Source organism: Protopterus annectens, chromosome 9.part0, assembly GCF_019279795.1.
Source record: "Protopterus annectens isolate FY-2018-M chromosome 9.part0, PAN1.0, whole genome shotgun sequence".
Lineage (NCBI taxonomy): Eukaryota > Metazoa > Chordata > Ceratodontiformes > Protopteridae > Protopterus > Protopterus annectens.
In genome coordinates this window covers 21808875-21829611 of record NC_056743.1, presented here as the reverse complement: position 1 = coordinate 21829611, position 20737 = coordinate 21808875, and the positions used below count along the sequence as shown (strand labels likewise).

Here is a 20737-nt window from a genome sequence, read left to right as displayed (position 1 = left end):
ACAAGGAGCTGAAAGAATCAAGTCTTTCAACTCCAACCTTTTCAGTTCTGTTGGAGTTTTCAATATGGAGGCGATCACCTACTTTGGATCCAGTGTCTCCTTTGCTCTCCCTTCTCCTATTTTGCTGAAGTCTCCAACCCTTTTAACCCAGTCAACCAGGAGCCTTTCTGATGAAGATGTGGACTGGGTGGTGAAGAGAGTCCTGAGAACACTGGCCTTGGCTAAGTTTTTGCTGGATCCAAACCAAAAGGTCTCAGAGGTCCTCAGCACCTGTTCCTCCTTCAATCCAACCTCGTGCTTCAGAGCCAGAAGACTCTGAGGTTTTGCTAGTGTCAGGGTCGGATCAGAAACCCAAAGGCTCTTTGGATCAGACATCAGCTCTGAATTTCTCCACTCTTTTGGTACATGAAGATTCTAGGAGCCGACACTTCCTCGGAGCTGGGGAGTGAGATCAGACTTGAACAGTTGTCGGACCCGATCTTACCTCTTGATGCTTGGGCGTGGGTGAGTTCGGCTCTACCTCGATTTCAGGTCAGCTGTCTTCTGGTCCAGGGATACCCTTGGCTCCAACTTTTTTTTCATCAGATCCAGGGTTTTCTTCAGACCAGGGGTGGGGGCTTTGAAATTATGAGGAGAGTATTGTATTCACAGACACAAACACAGGCTACTCAGGAACTTCGTCCCTCCTCTCAGCAGGTGCCTTTGTCTGCTCATGTTACCCATCCACAGGGATGCAGAGACTCAAGGCCTCAGGATATCCTGCAACGGACTTCCCCCTCTTCCGACAGTTCTCCAGACTACCCCTCTGAGGAAGTCCTGTGGAAGAGAAGTTGCAAGAGGAAGCACCTGGACTCACCAGAAGAGTCAGTCACTTCAGAAACTGACCTCAGTGAGACAGAAAGGTATACCAGTCACCTCCTGAAGAAGTCTCCTTTGGAGACATCCTGGAAATGTTAAAACAGAGATGTGGCTGGCAGTCCAGCTCCCCTTCAGCTGAGGAGTCAGTCTATCTGATGGCCTTTGGGTCTAGCCCTTCATTGTCTTGTGTGACTCCGCCTTCCTGTGAGCTTATTGATTTAATCTCTTGGAAGGCGTGGGAGACCCCAGATATCATAGAACCCACTCTTAAGAGGCCAAATAAGTACATTACTTCCCCAAAACACAAAACCTTTCTATTCAAGGGAGTATCCGTAGATGTCATGGTGGTGGCCACTAAAATGGAACTCTCTGAAACAATTTCCTCTGTCCATCCTCCTAATAAAGATTCTAGGACCATGGATAGATACAGGAAGTGCTTCTTCTCATCAGCAACCTTTGCTCTTCGGTCACTGAACTACCTATGCCATTTCACATGACTACAGATTGATCTCTTAAAAGAACTATCAGATACCCTCTTTTTTAATTTTACCAAGTCTTTTGGGCTTCTAATACTATGACAGGAATGGACCCCATCCCTAAGTCAAAGTACAATTAAAGTTCATGTAATTAGTATTGTTTCAATCTTTGATGTCAGTCAAAAGTGCTCTTCGCAGCACCCGCAATGTTCGTAGCTTCATAGGTAGGTATTAGGCTATTGGCCTTAGGGCCTATATAAGCCTAGCCAAAAATGTACCTTGACTTTTGCCACCCAAGAAAATTATTTTCCTGTGCCCCTGTCAAGCAGAGCCACAGAGGTGATCCCAGGGTGAATTTCCTATTTCCCATCCAATCATCAAGATTTTTCTTGAAGAGTGCTAATGAGGAGCTTTGTTTGATATAGATAGGTAGTTTGTTCCAGAGTATGAGAAGTATCTGGGACAGGAATCTATCGCTCCAGCATGTTCTGTTTATTATGGTGACAAGGTTTAGGTCCCTAGAGCGTGTAGCTCAGAGGGATTGGGATTTCTTTAAGTGGAGCATGTCCAACAGCTCTGGGTTTGACATAGCTTTATATGTTAGGCAGAGATTACCTTTGAGTAGGCGATATGCGATGGAGTAAATCTGGCGTTTTTTTAGACGTTCTGCGTAGGGCATCTTTTTGAGGCTGGTAATCCTCTTTGTGAGGTATTTCTGTGGCCTTTCCAGTTGTTGTAGATGTCTTGTGAGACCCATACATGTCAAGCAAGAGCGCCTCTTTGGCCCCCTTCAAAAGGAATCTTGATGACTGGATGGGAGATAGGAAGTTAACCCCAGGGATCACGCCAGTCGCCCTGCTAGACAGGTCCAGGGAAGTAAATACTGTGGGAAGAAATATCCAGGGAATTGTTATGGCTAGGCTTGTATAGGCCCTAGGGCCAATAGCATAGTACTAGCCTATGAACCTACATACCAAAAGGTGTGTTGTACTCTATAATGGGTCTAATGAGAGACGAGTAGAGAAGAACAATTACCTCTTTTTTCCCTGGATGAGAAACCTTTTGTGATGAGGTGTGACACTTAGAAGGATTTCCTGACTACTGTGGCAGTGTGATTAGCAAAGGAGAGACTAATGTCCACCTGTGTCCCAAGGTCTCTTATCACACTTTCGGTGTTAGGTAGACTATCACCTATGTGGTAGCTCATGGGTGCAGAGTTTTTACCAAAGGGGATGACAGTGCACTTTTTGGCATTGAGCTTGAGGCCATGGCTTTGACACCAGGCATCTGTCTCAGTGAGGCCCTTTTGTAGGATGTCTACATCATTAGGAGTTTTGATTATGGCTCCTAGTTTGCAGTCATCTGCAAACTTCATTAGCCAAAGACCTTCTGTGTTAGCCTGTACTTCAGAAAAGTTGATAACAAACAGGAGAGGACCCAGGACTGAACCCTGTGGTACTCCACTTGTCACTGGTTTGAAGTTGGATTTGGAGTCTGCTACTTTCACAGTGTGGGTTCTGTCAGTGAGCCAGTTGGCAACCCATCTTGTGACATAGGGATTTATACCTAGTTTAGTGAGTTTATCGATAATTCAAGAGTGGGGGATGGTGTTGAAAGCCTTGGTGAGGTGTAGATAGGCTGTGTGAACCACTTTACTCTCGTCTACAGCTTTGGTGACAGCTTCAAAGAAGTCTATCAGGTTTAGGAGACATGATCTGCCTTTTACAAACCCAAACTGGGTGGGGTCCAGAGTTTGGAGATTACCAGTGTCTTTGTTTATAATGATATATGATGATAAGTTCCATGGCCTTGCAGACCAGGCTCGTTAGGCTAATGGGGTGGTAGTTCCTGGGGTCCTTGGTGACTCCTCTTTGTGGAGCGGGATAATTGTCGCTGTGCGCCATTCACTGGGCACAAAGCCTGAGGTGAGACTATGATTGAACATGGCGCTTAAATTTGGTGCCAGTTCATTCTGTAGTTCGCGAAGAACACAGCCTGGGATGTTGTCAGTACCCAGCAATGACGACTCCTGCATTTTGTATGGGGTTACATGTATTGGTAACATATCTAAGTATGATTGTGGATTATTGGAACTGTCTGGGTATCAGGGTATGGTGTCTGGGTATCCTCCAAGGAGCTGTAGCTGATGAGGTCACAGATAAGGTAGCCTTACAGCTTGCTACCCTAAACTCTGTAACAAACTTGTCCATGAGGCTGATTTTATGTGCAGTGGGTGGAACGAATAGGGCAACGGTTTCAGGTATTTCTCTTAGGAGGCAGGCCTGGATGCTCCTTTGTGATTTTGTAGAGCACTTCAAATCTTCCTTCATTAACTCCCAGTTTGATGGCTCTTCTTTGTTTGGGCTCAAAGTAAAAGAAACAGCAGGTGTGAACAAGAGGCAAAGACTTTATCTGTTGTTGGAGTATGTTTTTCCACTCCTACTTGACCCTTTCCCAAAGGACAGTGAGGTAGTGGAAAGATGTGGTTCAGGAAATCTCAAAGGTCTTTCTCAGACACACAGGGTGAAAGGTCCCCCAAAGGCAGAGGGGAGAAAAGAATGGAAGACACAAACCACATAGCAGTGGAGGCCCACAAAATCAAGGCTCCAGATACATTTTTTTTGGAAAGCCCTTTCAGTGCTCCTGAAGGGAGGTCCAGTTACCCACCTTCAAGCCTGGCTAGACATAACAAATGACAAATGGGTGCAAAGAATAATATCCAGAGGTTACATTATCCCCTTTTCCCTTCCAGTCCCGAAAACACAAGAGTTCCAGATATTCCACCCAGTCAAATGGAACAAGCGATCTTAGAAGTCTCAAAGTTGCTAAACAAAAGTCATCCAAGAAGTCCCTGCAAACCAGAGAGGATCCAGAACTTACTCAAGATTCTTTTTAGTTCCAAAGAAAATGGGGGTGGGTTGGGGCTGGAGACCAATCTGGGATCTCAGCAAATTAAACAAATGAGTAAAGAAGAGCAAGTTCCAGATGTTTATGCTGCAGTTGATGCTTTCATTTCTGGAAAAAAAAATTGGATGTGCTCTTTAGACCTCCAAGATGTTTACTACCACATAAAAACAGACAGACTGTCAAGAAGGCATTTGCGCTTCTGGCTAGGAGCCAGTCATAATCAGTTTCAAGCTCTACCCTTTGATCTCACTACAACCCCCAGAGTGTTCACCAAATGCATGGCAGTAGTGGTGGCTCACATATCTAGATGATTGGCTCTTAACCGGCCCGACCAGGCATCTTCTACTACAAGCCAGAGAAACTACATTACAAACCTGTTCAAGGCTAGGTGTTATGATAAACTCTGCAAAATCTGCTTAAAAACCCTGTTAGAAATTGAATTTTATAGAAACAGAGTTAGACACACAAAGGATGATAGCAAATCATACTCCAGAAAGGATACATACTTTACAACATCAGGTAGAGAGTTTAATAAGGAAGAAACAAGCACATGCCAAACTCCTACTTCAAGTACTTGACATGATGGCAGCTTCAATTGTTCTGGTACTGTTAGCATGCTTTCACATGAGGTTACTTTAATGGCTGCTGTTAACACAATGGTCTTTCCTAGAACTTCCAATTACTCACAAGATTTTGATAACCAGTTCCTGCAAACAAGACCTTTTATGGTGGATTCAATCACCTCAGGTAACTCAAAGCCATCCCTTTACCCTTCCTCAACCCCAAGCCATGGTGGCCACAGATGATTCCCAGATAGGGCCCATTATCTGGGAAAGACAGTCCAAGACATGTGGCACCCTCATGAGGCCCATCTGCACATAAATGTTCTGGAGATGAGAAAAGTGCTTTTAGCATTGCAAGCCTTTCAAGACTCTCTTCCTCTAGGGACAATAGCAGTCCAGTCAGACAACATGTATGTAGTCTGGTAAGTAAACAAACAAGGAGGAACCAGATCCTATCCCCTTTGTCGGGAAGCCATAAGTGTGTGGCAATAGGCAATTTCTTCCATTCGCTTTCTATTGCAATGCACATACAGAGAAAATCCAAGGTGATAACAGACAGGTTGAGCAGAGCTATTCTAATGCCTCACAAGTGGTCCCAAAAGCAGTGAATTGTGGAAGAGATCTTCTGAAAATGGGGCCAGCTTTGCTGCGACCTATTTGCCTCATCCTTGAATGCCAAATGCAGCAGTTACTTTGCCCTAATCCCCCCTCTGGGAAGACCCTGAGGGATCCACTTGCTCACAGTTGGCCCCTGGAACTCCTATATGCTTACCCACCAACACCCCTGATTCCCAAAGTAATACAGAAAGCAAGTTTATTGAAGACAACCATAATGCTAATTGCCCCGCACTGACCCCGACAAATTTGGTTCCCCTTCCTTTTGCCTCATCTTCAGGATGAACCATGGATCCTGGACCTAGTTCTGGATCTTCTGACGCATGCTTCAGGAATGGTTCATCCTAAACTACACAACCTCAAACTGACAGTTTGGCTGCTCCAGTTCCATTAATAGCCAGGTATCCTTCTCTTTCATCACCAGTGAGATATATCTTGATCTCTTCCCATAAAGCTTCCACAAGGAAAATTTATAAAGGAAAATGGAAGAAATGTGTGATTTGGGCAAACTCAAAACATGTTGAGTCTTTTACTGCTCCTCTACATTTCATTTTAGATTTTCTAGCTAAGCTTTTCAGTGAAGGAACTGATGCAGCTACTAGGAGAGTTCAATTAGCAGCAATTTAAAATTTTCATTTGGGAGAAAATGGTTCTTCTATTATGTCTAACAAACTCAGGAAAGCTTTTCTTAAAGAGACAACTTTATTGAGGCCGCCATACAAGGATCCATCTTTCCTTTGGAGCTTAAACATTATCCTGCCTTGTATAATCTTCCCCCTTTTGAATCAGCAGCCAGTTGTGAAGTAAAATTTTTATCTTGGAAAACTATTTTTCTAGTCGCTATCATATCAGCAAGAAGAGTTTCAAAGCTACAAGACCTATCAAACCACCATATTTGATATTTCACAAGGACAAGGTCTCATTACGAACTAATTCTTTCTTTTGTCAAAATTTGTTTTGGAAAATAATCTTAATCCTTCCATTGAATTGCCTGAATCACTTGGCTTCCTAAATGCCTTACCACAAGCGTTTCCAAAGGAGAGCATGTCTCTCCCCCAGAATGCCACATTTGCATTATGCCTGCAGAGATGACCCAATATGGTGCTACATGTCTTCGTGTTAAAACATCTTGGTAGGGCTGTCTCTGAGAGAAATAGTTACTGTCCCGTGTACTCTTTCTGAATCAACCCCATGATCTTTGCACCTACTGCATATTAATATCAATAATAAGCCACTTTTTATCATTCTAACAGTACCCATTTTAACTGCATGGCTTGCCTTCCAGATGCTGTTATTCCTGTTGATATTTATAAACTGTTTTAGGTATGTAAAAAAAAAAGTTTTGATCGGATATTTCTTTGGAGTTTTCAGTTGAGCCAGTAAGTTTTTATTTATTTCCGATAATTTATTAAACTTTTTCTCATCTGATATGAAACTTGTGATTTTATTAATACAAATTGATCCATTTGGTGTTTTTTGAAACTAGCTGTAGTTTGTCGACTGGAGTCTTTATTTGGGATTAGAACTCACATATTCTGCTTTACAAGGTCAACATTCCACCCCATGAGCTATAATGTCAGTCAGGTTGAGACACCCAGTTTGGGTTCATTCCTATATCTTCCCCTACCTTCTCTACTAAATCTTTAAAGAAATGACACCAAGCTTAATTACTAAGTTTTTGTGTAGCTTGATTATGTGTATGTATGTATTATTTTATGTTTCATGTCTAATTGTTAATAAACGCATTTATTTCTGTTTAATAGACTGGTCGGATCACTGTTCGACGACATATCAGCAGGATGGGATGTGGATATTTTTGACACAGATTGTGGCTTGCTCTCCTTGGGTGACATATATTTTCTTGGTGACATTCTTCCATGTTTCTTGGGCTGTGCTCAGTCTTTTCAATCAGTTTTATCAGGTAACCGTTTACATACTGAATTGCTTATTTTTTAAATCAGTTCTTTACAGCAATGCATTTTAATTAATAATATATGGTTTAAGGAATTAGTTCATTGGCATACTCTTCTATAAGGTGCATCCAGTTCATAGAGTGACTTTATGAGGTCACCACTACCTGCAGAATTTTCAGTGCAATGAGGGAAACAGAAGTACGTTACTAGGTCTTCCTTCTATATCACATATCCATGGACTCACACCTAAGGGCACCTTAGAATCCCCTGTCCACCTTACAACATGTCTTTGGAATGTGTGAGCAAACTGGAGCACTCGTGAAAACCCACACAAATAGAGGGAATAGAGGGAGGATATGCAGACTCCAGACAGAAGGCACCCCAGCAAGGAACCAGACCGGAAGACCTCTTCCTGTGAAGCTATAACGCTATCCATCGTGGCAATGTGTGGACCAAAAACTTAATTGCTCTTTGTAGTTTAGTCCTTCCATTTCACAGCACAGCTTAGGAGGTAGGACCATTTCAGCCTTGTTATTTATATTAGTTGGGGTTTTTCAGTTGCAAGACTTCTTACAGGGACACACTGTCCATCCAGTCCACTGGTGGCTTGTGTTCTTTTCCATCCATGGTGTTAGAGCATTAGTTTGTGTGGAAAATGTTGCTTAAACATATGCAGCTTGCTATCCTTTTGTGGGTAAGATTCTGGTTTGCCTTGGTAGTCTGATAGAAACTGGGGTTTAGCAGTAAGTTGACAAGTTTAGTACAGTTAGCCTTGAGTGTGTGTTTGTAGGAATATATTTATTTTATTTATTTATTTATTTTACATTTGTTAACCGGGCTAGTCTAACTGGATATATTTCCATTTTCAGTAGAGGCCCGGGGAGAAAAGCTCCGGCAATTATAGAATTACAACATTAAAAAATAAAAATTAAAATTTAAAGAATTAAAAGTAGAAATTAACAGAAAAGATTTTAATAAAAATACAACAAGGACTTGTGCTTAGAGATAGAAAGTATGCTGTACAACCAGTATTAATAAGATAGAGAAAGAAGTTAGTTAATTAAGTGTAATTAATCTACTAGAGAGAGTTTGTTGGCATATAAATTTGGGAGTATCAGTTAGTCTATCTTACAAGGAATTAGTATGTAACAAATGCATTAGGAGTGTTAGTAATTTAAGCGAGAATAGTAGGAATTTGCAATTTAGGGAGCTATACTTAGTAAAGGGAAATGGTTAGTCAGGCTTACTACAGGGGCATAATCATTGTGTTTGGAGGTGTTTTTTGAGGTTATGTTTAAAGAGAGGCAAGGAAGAAAGTAATGTTAGTTCATCGGGCAGGAGGTTCCAGTGTTTTCCCACTGTGTTACAAAAAAGAGAGTCTCCAGCCAGGTTATTAGACTTGCCTATGCAAGCAAGCAGTTTCTTAGAGGAGCACAGGGAATTCAGATTTTTGTAAGGCCGGATGAGATTGGAAAGAATAGGAGTGCTGTTGGGTTGGTAGAAAATCTTGTGGGCAATGGTGAGTTGGGGTAGTATCAGTTGGTTTTGAAGTTCAAGCCAGCCTAGTTGCCCTAGATTCAGACAGTGGTGAGTTCTAAAGCTGTTGCCAGTGGCAAATCTGGCAATGGAATTATAGGAATTTGGTAGCTTGGTAAGATTATTTTTCTTTAGGTTAGTATATATGGGTGAAGCATACAGAAGTGTAGAGATTAAATGTGAGTGAGCAATTGTGGTTCTGGCTATAGGAGTTAGGAAAGGTTTGATCTTATATAAGGAGCCTATTTTTCTGTTGACATTTTTAATAGTATTATTTATGTGTCTATCAAAAGTCAGGTTATTGTCAATAGTTATTCCTAGCAGTTTAGTGGTTGTGTCAGGGAGTATAATAGTACCATTATTGGAAAAAACAGAGAAGTTTATGTGTGCGGATTTGTTTGTGGGTGTAAAGAGAAAGAGCTTAGTTTTTTTAGCATTGAGAAGGAGGCATCTATTTGTAAATCATGTTTCTACTATGTTAAATACTTTCTGGGTAGGGAATGTAGTTCTGAAGGGGAGTTTGCTGTGCATACTAGCGTAGAATCATCTGCGTATTGTATGGAGGTGGCTTGGGGGATTGCTGTGTGGAGTTCATTGATAAATAGTGAAAAGAGAAGTGGTCCTAGAATATAGCCTTGAGGGACTCCGAGGGTAACTGGCTGAAGGGATGATATGTTGTTTTGCCAGAGAACTGCTTGTTGCCTATTGCTCAGATAAGACCTAAACCATTTATTAGTCTGACAGTCAAAGGAGAGGGACTTTAGAATGTTGATGAGAAGGGCATGGTTGACCATGTCAAAAGCTTTTGAGAGGTCGATAAAGAGAGCAGATGAGAGGTTATTGTTATTGCAGTTTCTATTAATGGTATCTATAAAAGATAGTAGGGCAGTTGTGGTACTGTGTGATGGCCTAAAGCCATGTTGACAGTTGGCTAGGATGTTGTGTTGAGATAAATGATGCAGTAGTTGTCGGTGAATGCATGTTTCCATTATTTTAGCTAAAGGAGATAATAGAGCTATTGGTCTGTAGTTAGAGTAATCATTTGAATTGCCACCTTTATGTAGGGGAATAATATGGGAGATTTTCCAAATGTCTGGAATGGTTCCTTCTGTAAAGGTTCTGTTAATGAGGATGGATAACAGGGTATGCAATTACCTTAGCTGCTTTTTGCAAGTATTCTGATGGTATTTGGTCAGCAGAAGGTGTGCAGGGCTTAAGTTTCTGGATGAGTTTACAGATGAGAGTAGTAGAGATAGGTTGCAGTTTAAATGTTGGTAGTGGAGGTAATGTTGTGGTGTGAAGGCTTGAGTTGTCTGGGATTAGCTGACTGGCTAGTGTTTGTATGGTCTCTGTGAAGAAAGTATTAAATGTGTTGGCTGTTTGTAGGGGGGTATTAGGATCTGCCTCAAGAGGGGTAGGTGTATGAGAGTGTCTAGGGGACAGGAGTTTGTTTATACTAGACCAACATTTTTGGGGATTGTTTTGAAGGGTTTGATGTAGTTTACAGTAATAGTTCTTTTTATCTGTAAGTATTGCCTTTTTTGTATTATTTCTTAGTTGCCTAAAGTTTTGTTGATCAGAGATAGTTTTGTTAGCCCTCCATTTAGCCCAAGATTTGTTCCTTAGTAGAATTTTTTGCCTGGTTTCTTTGGAAAGCCAGGGGGCTGGTTTGGATTTCATTCGGATCGACCGTTTAGGTGCATGTTTATCAAGGATGGATAAAAAAGTAGAGTTTAGATATTTTATAGCCTCTTCAAGTGGTAGAGTTTTTAAAGGGTACCAGTTACAGGCACTAAGTTCATTTTGGAATGATTCTGGGCTAAAGTGTTTATTGGACTGTGCAATCCTAAAAGTGGGGGGTTTAGGCAGGTCATGTTTTTGTCTTATGATGTAGGTCATCATATGATCACTTAAATCATCTGGGAGAGTGCCTACCTTATAAGCTTGCTCCTGTCTATTTATAAGTATCCAGTCTAAGGTAGTCTCTTTTTTGTTTGGTTTGTTAATTCTGGTCATGGAGGTGATAGTTTGATTAATGCCATGCAGGTTAATGTGAGAGGTGGGGTTATCTGTATTGACTTTTTTCCAGTCAGTATTAAAATCACCTAGTATTACTGTTTCTTGGGGGTAAGTTGAGGATGCCCAGTTTAATATAGCTTCAATTGTGCTGATGTTATTACCGGGAGGTAGGTAGAAACAGATGAGGTATAAAGCTTTGTTAGGGTTGATTTGGAGTTTGGTGACTTGGACTTCGGCATTACTATCCTGAGGAGGGTTATATGGGAGTGTGGAGATGTGAAATCCATCTTTAAATATAACTGCTAAACCCCCTCCCTTACGTTTTATCTGGTCTTCTCTAATGATATTGTAGCCTTGGGGGATAATTTTGTTGTTTGGTTCCTGGTTTCAACCAAGTTTCTGTCAGGCAAAGGATATCAAAGGAGTGAATGTCTAGAAGAGCATGGAGATGAGCTATTGTTAAGACTACGGATGTTTAGATGTCCTATTAGGAGTGAGTTGGGGAGTTTAAGCTGAGCTGTTAGGGTAGTAGTATTGACAGGGACAGGGTTTAGGTGGATGTCACCATATAGTAAGGAGAGATTGAGAGGTTTTGTTGCTGCATTGTATTTTAGGTAAAGTAGATATTTCTCTCTTTTTATAGTATGATTATTATATTTAGAGTGGGAGACTCTGTGGTATTTGGGTAGTAGATAGCTGGGAATGGAAGTGATATTAGTGTGACTGCAAGTGAGTATGGATGTGTGTATTGCTATCTTTGCCTTGACGTTGTGGCATGCTACTGTAGAGCATTTCTGAATTTCCATTTCCATGGTAAGTAATGGTCCCTACTCCATAACTCTTGCCCTCACTAGGATGGTAAAATATGGTTGTCAAATATGGTCTTGCACTGAGGATCTGAACTTGAGATTGGTGGCAGGGTGAGGGAACTAAAAAGCAAACTTGATGAAATCCTGAGTGATGTTTAAGCAGTTTTGCTGTAACATTTGTAGAATGATTTTCTTTATGGATCTTTAGTTTGACTTGCGAGCAGAAGTATCATCTGGAAGCCCTTGAAGGAAAGAAGTGCCGAAATAGTAACAGCAGATGGAAAATACTTGTGAATTGTCTTGAAAAAATAATACGTTTGCAAGTGTGGCATCTTTAAATCCTTTTTGCAATTGATGACTACTGCTGGATGCCTTATTCCTGTATTTGGGTATTTATTTCCACTGCCTATTTCTTATCAGTCTTAAACTAAACCCATCTTCCCCTCCCCTTAGTTGGAGATCTGTCTTTTTACATTGTATTCTAATGATTTTGATTTTGAAACTATAGTTTCAATTTTGCTCACTTCTGTTGCCTCTTCAAACTGAACAGCCAGTTTTATTCACCCTCAGTCATTCCCTGTATGTCCATCATTCACACAGCCTCATTGGCATATGGTTTCTGTATTTGCCATGGTAGTTCATCCGTACCACACACACACACACACACACACCTATTGCTAATTTAGTATGTCCAGATCATCTACTGTATGTCTTTGGAATGTGGAGGAAACTGGAGCACCCAGAAGAAACCCACATGAATACAAGGAGGACATGCAGGCTGCACACAGAAGGCACACCAGCTAAGAATCTTACCAGGGAACTTCTTGCTCTGAGGTGACAATGCTACCCACTGCACCACTGTGCTGCCCAACAGATAGGTATTATCATTATTATTATTTTCACTTTTTTTTCTTTTTTTTATAATATTTACGTCTGATTCAACAGTGCTATAGCAGTTTGTTTAATTAAATCACAGTTTATTTCTTTATTTATTGACATTTGATTACCAGGAAAGTCTGCCTGGGTAGAAGCCCATTTTCAATGGAGGCTCAGGGAGAAATGCTCCAAATTACTATAAAATGTTTTAAGAGCAATAATTTTACACTCTTCAGAAATAAAGCAAAAACATCTGCAGTTTAAGTAATTATAACAATCAGATGTAATATAAAAACATTGGTCAAGAATCGATGCAAGCTATATGACAATCATTTAATATTTAGAAAAAGTTAGACACTTTGTATAGAAAATAAAGGTAAGCTAGTCTAATACAAGCAGGAACTGCAAAATGAAGTGAGGGAAAACAAGCTTATGGTATATTTAGAGAGAAAATAAGGAGGTAAAGGAATGAAAATATACTTTTTCACATTTAGGGGTATAGTTTATTCAGGTTTTGAGCAAGAACAGAACCAGATTTTAGCTAGGAAGCCTTTCAGAGTGGTTTTGAAAAATAGTAAGTAGGGTATAGACCTGATGGATACAGGCAAGGAGTTCCAGGCCTTAGCATCCTTGTATGAGTACAGACAATGCCCAGCAGATTTGCTAGGTTTCTAAACAGACAGGCGTTTTTGGTCACTGATCACAATGACCGACTTAGTTGTGCAGAATGTTTTTTATTGCTGTACAAGCAGATGGATGCTGTATAATTTTGTAAGTGGTAAGAGGTTGTGTATATGTTAGTTGATAAGGCATTTCTAACCAAATTAGGCTTTTTATTGTTATACAGCGATGGGTGAGCACCCAAGTGCTGCAGATTATGCAGAACGCTCCATATTTAAAGGCTGTCTTAGGTGCTTTTCCGCTGTTCCATACTGAACAGTGATGGCTCCGCTTTGCATTTTTTGATTGGCTCGTATACTGCAAATAGAGCCAGTCAACATTGAGGTATGTGAGCCAAGCAATAAGTAATTTATAGGCAAAGCAAGCCAATGAGTTAATAAAGAAATTGGCCAATCACTGCAGGACTTTCCATTAACACAGCTGATAGCAACATCACAATGGGGTTTCGCACCGTTCCGAAACCTTGAAAAACAGTTATTGCAAAACACTTACTCTTCTGTTTACTTTTGGAACATGTTTCTTTTGCTGGAGGAGTTTTGGAGTTTTCCTTCTACAGCTGCTGCAAACATTTATGAAGGCGTGAGGAGGACTGGAGTGTAGTTGGGACATTAGGACGGTGGCACTTCTGCTGGGCTGGTTAGGAGGTTTTGTGGAGTTTGCCTGCCTTCCTTTTGTTTTTTGTACCAAAGTTAGTGGCGTTTGCAGCTGCCATGCCTCCCTCTTTTTCTTGGTGAGTTGGTGCAGGTTATAATGGATCAGTAATGGTAGACACCAATTTTATACTTTGTCTTACTGGAAGGAAATACAGGTTTTTTGCAAAATCTGCTCTATTATTTTGAATTTGATTATGGTCATTAATACAAGACTGTAGAGTTATTTATTTATTTTTATTTTATTTTACATTTATTTTACATTTGTTGACCGGGCTAGTCCAACTGGATATTTTTCCATTTTCAGCAGAGGCCCGGGGAGAAAAGCTCCACATATAGACAAAAGGAGATGCATCATGAGGACAAATGACATAATACACATTATTACCTATATCTAAAAACAGGAAAAGAAAGTGATAGAACATGGAAAAAGGAAATGTAATAAGTTAACCAAAAGCACAGGACTTAACTTTCTAGCGAAACTAAGTAACATAATGTTGAACATTCTAACATGTTTTAATACCAAGGAGGGAGTATAAGATTAAAGAAAGAGAAGCAACAATAGAGAGAGAGCAGATATAAATAGACATATTCTAGTTAGAGAGAGATTCAGGGCCATAAAGATGAACGATGATGAGGAGCAGTCTGTAAGGTAGAAAAAGAAAGGTAAGGGAGGAAGCAGGAGGGCCAGAAGAGTAGGGAGAGAAACGTGAGATTAATAGATGGAAATTACTTTAGTCAGGATTAGAGCAGGGACACATCCAGTGGCTTTTAAGGTAAATTCTGAGTTTTTGTTTAAACAGAACAGTGGAGGCAATGGAAGTAAGTTCAGAAGGAAGTTGATTCCAGTGTTTTCCAATGGTATTTGAAAAAAGGAAATCACCTGCTAGGTTTTTAGATTTGGTTAAGGTAACTAGCAGTTTGCTAGATGAACGGATGGAGTTTAGATTAGAGTAGGGGATGAAGAGGTTAGAGAGTATAGGTGTGTTGTGAGGTTGGTAAAATGCTCTATGGACAAATGTGAGTTGGGAAAGAAGTAACATGTTTGATAGTTCAAGCCATTTAAGTTGCTGCAGATTCAGACAGTGGTTATGCTAGTTATTGTTAAGATAATGTATATTGCTGCAAAACTTGTTTGTTGTGTTAACTTTTAGAGAATTTATGGTGTAGTGTTGTAAAGGTCATACAATGTAGGTGGATGTACATAACTTCTTCCTTGATGAATCATTGAGGTTTGCAGTATGTTAGTAATGACCGGCATTAAAGTTTCATGCTTTGCAGTTATTTAACAAAATGTAGGTCTATGCAAAACATTCTATTATTTATTTTCACTGCAGTCAGTTATGCCAGATGAGAGGTTTATGCTGATTATGCAGATAGTGTGTGGTTAATGTGATATGAAACCTCTTCTTTGTTTTAACTTCTAAACAACTTTAGTGCAGTGTGTCAGAAGAGGTTTCTATTCTAAATGTAGGGTTATGCAAAACATTTTGTATTGCTTTTGTACTCTGTCATGGTGATGTCTGCTTAAAGAGATTAAAGTGTTCAGACAGTGTATTTTGATTTAAAAACCTGCTGCTGTTTTAACTTTTTAAGGGAAAAAATGCAGTCTGTCAGTAATGCCTACTTACACAGGTTCATACTTATTTATTTATTATTTATTTATATTTGTTGACCGGGAGTGTCCAACTGGACATAGGTCCATTTTCAGCAGAGGCCCGGGGAGAAAAGCTCCACAGTTAAAATAAACAGACAGTAGTTACACTGGATTACATTGCGATTAGCAATTTGATTAACATAGCAATTAATTACAAACATATTTACAGATGAAGAACACAGTACATCAATAGACAACTAGAATCTTTATCTGCGAAGTACATAACAGACATTGACAAATGTTACAATAAGAAGTTCCTGCTGTATAATAAGTACAAGGCTTATGAGCATCTGAGCTTGCTATAATCACGGTAGTTAATGGGGTGGAAAGAAAGGTAGTGGTTGGATGGGGTGGGTGATATTAGAGTGGGAGTTGCAAGGGCATAGCCAGCATGTTTTTAGGTGCGCTTTTAGTAAAGTTTTGAAGTGGGTCCATGATGGTACGGAGGTAATTGTGGGTAGGAGGGAGTTCCATAATTTGGCTATGGTGCAAGAGAATAGTGCTTCACCAGCAGAGTTATTGGCTTTAGTGATCTGCAAGTGATTTTTGTTGCTGGATCTTAGTGGTCTGGTGGTGCGATAGGGTTGGAGTAGATTCTGGAGGGATGGGACATTTAGTGGATGGTTTATTAGTTTGTGGGTGAGTGAGAGTTGATACCATTGAAGGAGGTGAGGGAGTTCAAGCCAGCCCAGTTCAGCAAGTGAGAGACAGTGGTGACTATAGTAGGATGCCCCTGTGGTGAATTTGGCGATTTTGTTGTAGCAGGGCTCTAGCTTGTTTAGATCGCATTGCCTTAGGTTGGTATATATTGGAGAGGCATAAAGTAGGGTGGAGATAAGATGGGAATTTGATATTGAAATCTTTGCTGCTTTGGTGAGAAGTTGCTTTTTTCTGTATAACGCTCCTAGTTTTTTGTGGACTTTTTTTATGGTCATGGATATGTGAATGTCAAATTTGAGTTTATTGTCTATTTCCACTCCTAGCAATTTGGTGTGTTCAGTTGGGTATATAGTGGTGTTGTCTTTTGCTGTGATGTTAAAGTGAGAGTTGTTTTGAGTATGTTTGGTGGTTTGGAAGATGAGTAGTTTAGTTTTGTTTGGGTTGAGTATTAAATGAGCATCGGATAACCAAGTTTCAACAGAGGAAAAGGCTTCCTGTGTGACTTTTTGCAGTTTGGGTAGGGACTGGGCTGAGCAGATGATGGTCAAGTCATCTGCGTATTGTATGAGTGTGCCATGTTTGGTGGCAGAGGCTAGATTATTGGTGAAAACAGAGATGAGTAGGGATCCAAGGATGGATCCTTGGGGAACCCCTATCGAGACAGGTAGTTTGGGAAAGATGTAATTCTGCCATACAACGGATTGTTGGCGGTCAGACAGGTAACTCTGAAACCAGTTGGTGACTGACTGAGAGAAGGATAGGTTATTGAGGACAGAGATGAGTTGTTTGTGTGGGACCATGTCAAATGCTTTAGATAGGTCTAGGAAAGTAGCAGAGGAGAGATAGACATTGTTTTTATGCTGAAGGATAGTGTTAGTAAAGGAGAGTAAGGCAGTGGTGGTGCTATGGTTTGGTCGGAAACCATGCTGAGTATTGGAAAGGAGGTTGTTAGTAAGGAGGTAGTCTGAGACCTGAGAGTGTATGCATCTCTCTAGTATTTTAGAGAGTGGCGAGAGAATAGCTATGGGGTGGTAATTGGTTAGTTCTGTTGAGGGGCCACCTTTGTGGTGGGGAATTATATGTGATACTTTCCACAGTGTGGGAACGTAACTTTCTGACAGAGATCGGTTAATCAAGATGGATACTGGGTAGGCCAGAGCATCTGCTGCGATTTGTAGGTATTCACTTAGGAGGCTGTCTGCTGCAAATTTGGTGGGCTTAAGTTTAGTTAAGAGTTTTTATATGTTGGAGGTAGGTACAGGAGAGAATGAGAAGGCAGTGGGGAGATTACTAGTTGAAGGTGTGGGTTGGAGGGGAGGGGGGTTGTGTTGTTTAGCTAGTGATAGTATGGTTTGTGTGAAGTGTGTGTTGAATGAGGTAGCAATATTTTTGGAGGAGTGAGGGATGTTAGGAGGAGGGGTACTGACTTTACCTGGGTGGAGGATGGAGTTTATGGAGGACCAGAATTGTTTGGGGCTGTGTTGGGAGGAGTCTAGGGCAGACTGGTAGTACTGGAATTTGTCCTGTTTTATTAGCTTTTTGACTCTATTGCATAGTTCTAGGAATTTCTGTCTAGTTGAGGGGGTTTTGGTTTTGTGCCAGTGGTCCCAGGCTTTATCCCTGTTTTTCATTTCTGACTTAGTGGTTTTCTGTAGCCATGGGGAGGGTTGTGCTATGGTTCTGGAAAGTCTTATGGGGGCATGGTAATTAAGGATGCTCAGGAAGGTAGTATTAAAAAATTCAACTGCGTCATCAAGACTGAGGTACTTTAGAGGATGCCAGTTACATTCTTCATAGGTTCATAGATTAGTACTAGGCTAATTGCCCTTATGGGCCATTTCAAGCCTAGCTAATTACCCCCTGTGAAAATCAAACCCTGTACCTTGTGTCTGTAAGGCAAACACCTTAACCATTATGCCATCCTCCCACCCTTTGAGGGATGAGATGAATGTGAGTGGGTTAAAGTTTAGTTTTTTACGTATTTGACAGTAGATGACAGGTTTAGCTTGGTATAGGTATTTTGTGAGTAGGAATGTTGGGGAGTGATCACTGAGGCTATCTGATAAGCAGCCTGTTGTATATGACTGGGGGCTCTTACTGACTAGTATCAAATCCAGGGTAATTATTCAGGCAATGTAAGTTGGTGCAAGTATGATCATTTTAAAAGGATAGTGGTGTTGTAATGCCAAACTATAATTTCATGGTTATCATTGTTCAGAGAATATAGTCTGATACCTATGCTATTATCTTGTAAAATGAATCAGATTGTGGTCTTTTAGTAAACACTGGAGTTGCAGTTTCATTCTTCAGAAAATGTAGGTTGATGCAAAAACCTGTTCCATTAATGTTTTTGAATGTACAGTTGCATTTTGGTTTGAGTTTACTGATCTGTTTCTAAGCTTGTCCTTTTGTTACATTTCATAATTCTGCATTTTCTACTCAACACTGAGGTCATCACTACTGTTATTTGTGGTTGTGGACTTGTGTAAGGTGCTGTGGTACAATATTGCAGGTATTTTGGTAAACTGTGTTGCAACAGAGTGACTGTTTTAGTCATGCAGAATTTCATTTTAGTTGATCTATAGAGAAGCAGTTTTTCTCCTAATGCACAGGTGAAAACATTTGAAGTTTTAGATGTAGAATTGTTTGCAGTGTGAAACATAGAAGGACAGTGTTTAGCAAACATTTAGAGCAATGCAATATTGTAGGAAATGGTATTTATGGGCACTTCTACTTTGAATCTGTATAGTAGTACTTTTAGTTTTAGTTTGATACTCTATAGTAGTGCTGTTTATATTTGGTTATTTATGGTATTGTAGAGTATAAACAAGTTTGATTTAAATTACAATTTGTGTTTTTTATAGAATTTTTAAAAATATATACCCCGGGATTCATGAAGTTCGGCACAAGGACGGCATTAGCCTTGCGCCGACCGTGCGGCATAGAGATGGTGCAGCAGCACCACATGCATATTAATAAAGGAGTGCTGCCGCAACGTCCACATGCATAGGAAACGTGCGCAAGTGCAAGAGGCGTGTCTAAGCGCTGCACGGAGGTGTGAACATGTCGGCTGCAGACGCGCAACCTAAAATGCTGACTAGTACAACTTGCCTCTAATAGTAATCACTCTAGTCAGTATCTGTGGATACTGAAATGTATGCAAAGCATACAAGACAGCTTCGCAAACACGCAAAATAAAAAGTAAACACAAAGGCACGTAGCTGAATATTGAGCCCCTGTCCCTCGAACAAATAACATTTAAAACCCCGTGCTCGTATTCCATTGTAGTGTTAATTGTTATACCAAGCGGAAGCGAAACGCAGCATGTCTGCGCGCAACTGCCCTTTGCTAAGCCTAGCCCAATGGTTAGGGTTACCACCTGTCCCATTTGTGAGGGACAGTCCCTCTCTGGGCAGTTGTGTCCTTACCAAAAATATTAAAAATGGCAAATGTCCTGCGATTGTAGGACATAATTATGTCCCATATTTTATGTAATAGTTCCATAAAATAGTTATTTCTGTATCTAAAATACCTAAATGTTACAAGAAACAGAATAAGCAACTAAACTGCTACAAGAATAAGCTTTCACTTAGGCATAAAAGTAGAGCACTATCCTTTGTACTGACTGTGGCTATGTGTCGGCCTGTAAAATCTGATGTGTGTCCCGAAAATGTCCCACTTTGGCCAATTGAAAAAGTGGCAACCCTACCATTGGTCAGAGCATTCGCTCAATAACTACCCATTCGCGTTCCAAGTCGTCCTTGCCTGGATGGCCCAAAGATGAATGGGTATTAGCCAGGTCTACCTACCATGTCATGAAAGATAAGTATTTGCGTGTACCTATGTGCATGAAGTACAGCATGTGGAAAATCAAATATGCTAGGGTTGTCCTCACAACCATATTGGTACCAGAGATATGTGGAGTATGCAATGTGTTTTGTTGTCTGTGCCATGGGCCATCAACCAGAGAAGGGATGGATGATGTGTGTGGAATATGGGGGGGGGGGGTGACGGGTAATGTAATAATTTGCCAAAGGGAAACTGGGTCGGATGTACAATTGGTGAACTGGAGGTGTACAAGGGAGCAGTGGGTGAATCAGAAAGGAAACCAAAGAACATACATTCACATCTGCAATACAGCCTAACAGACCATAGTGCAGAACACAATCCCACAAACATATGAACATTAAAATGTGCGATACACATGTACAGAAATGTTACTGGCTCACACCCACATAATGGTCTGGCCTGAACTGAGCCATCCAACCCCAACACACCTGGATACATAATTGAATACCCATCATCCCCTCCACAGCACCCCCCCCCCCCTTGCTGAATGTCCACCAAAACCACCCATACTCGGGCTGCTAGCTTGGCACAGCCATATTTGCACATAGTGCCCCCTACCCATATCTAGTAGACAGTCTCACCCTAGGCAGTCTCAGGCTTGCAAACTAGGTATCCCTTGCATGTATAACCCTCCCTCATTTTCGTAAGACCAAAAGAATTGGAGTCAT

General features: G+C 40.7%; 1 protein-coding gene across 1 annotated transcript in view; it reads left to right on the top strand.

Annotated features, from left to right (window-relative positions):
• The window catches only part of ZDHHC13 (zinc finger DHHC-type palmitoyltransferase 13), a 3021844-nt gene that overhangs the window by 2512486 nt on the left and 488621 nt on the right, over positions 1-20737 (top strand). Inside the window, exon 15 of the mRNA XM_044082531.1 lies at positions 7183-7340. Coding sequence (XP_043938466.1) covers positions 7183-7340 — 158 coding nt within the window. The remainder of the gene's footprint in view (positions 1-7182; positions 7341-20737) is intronic.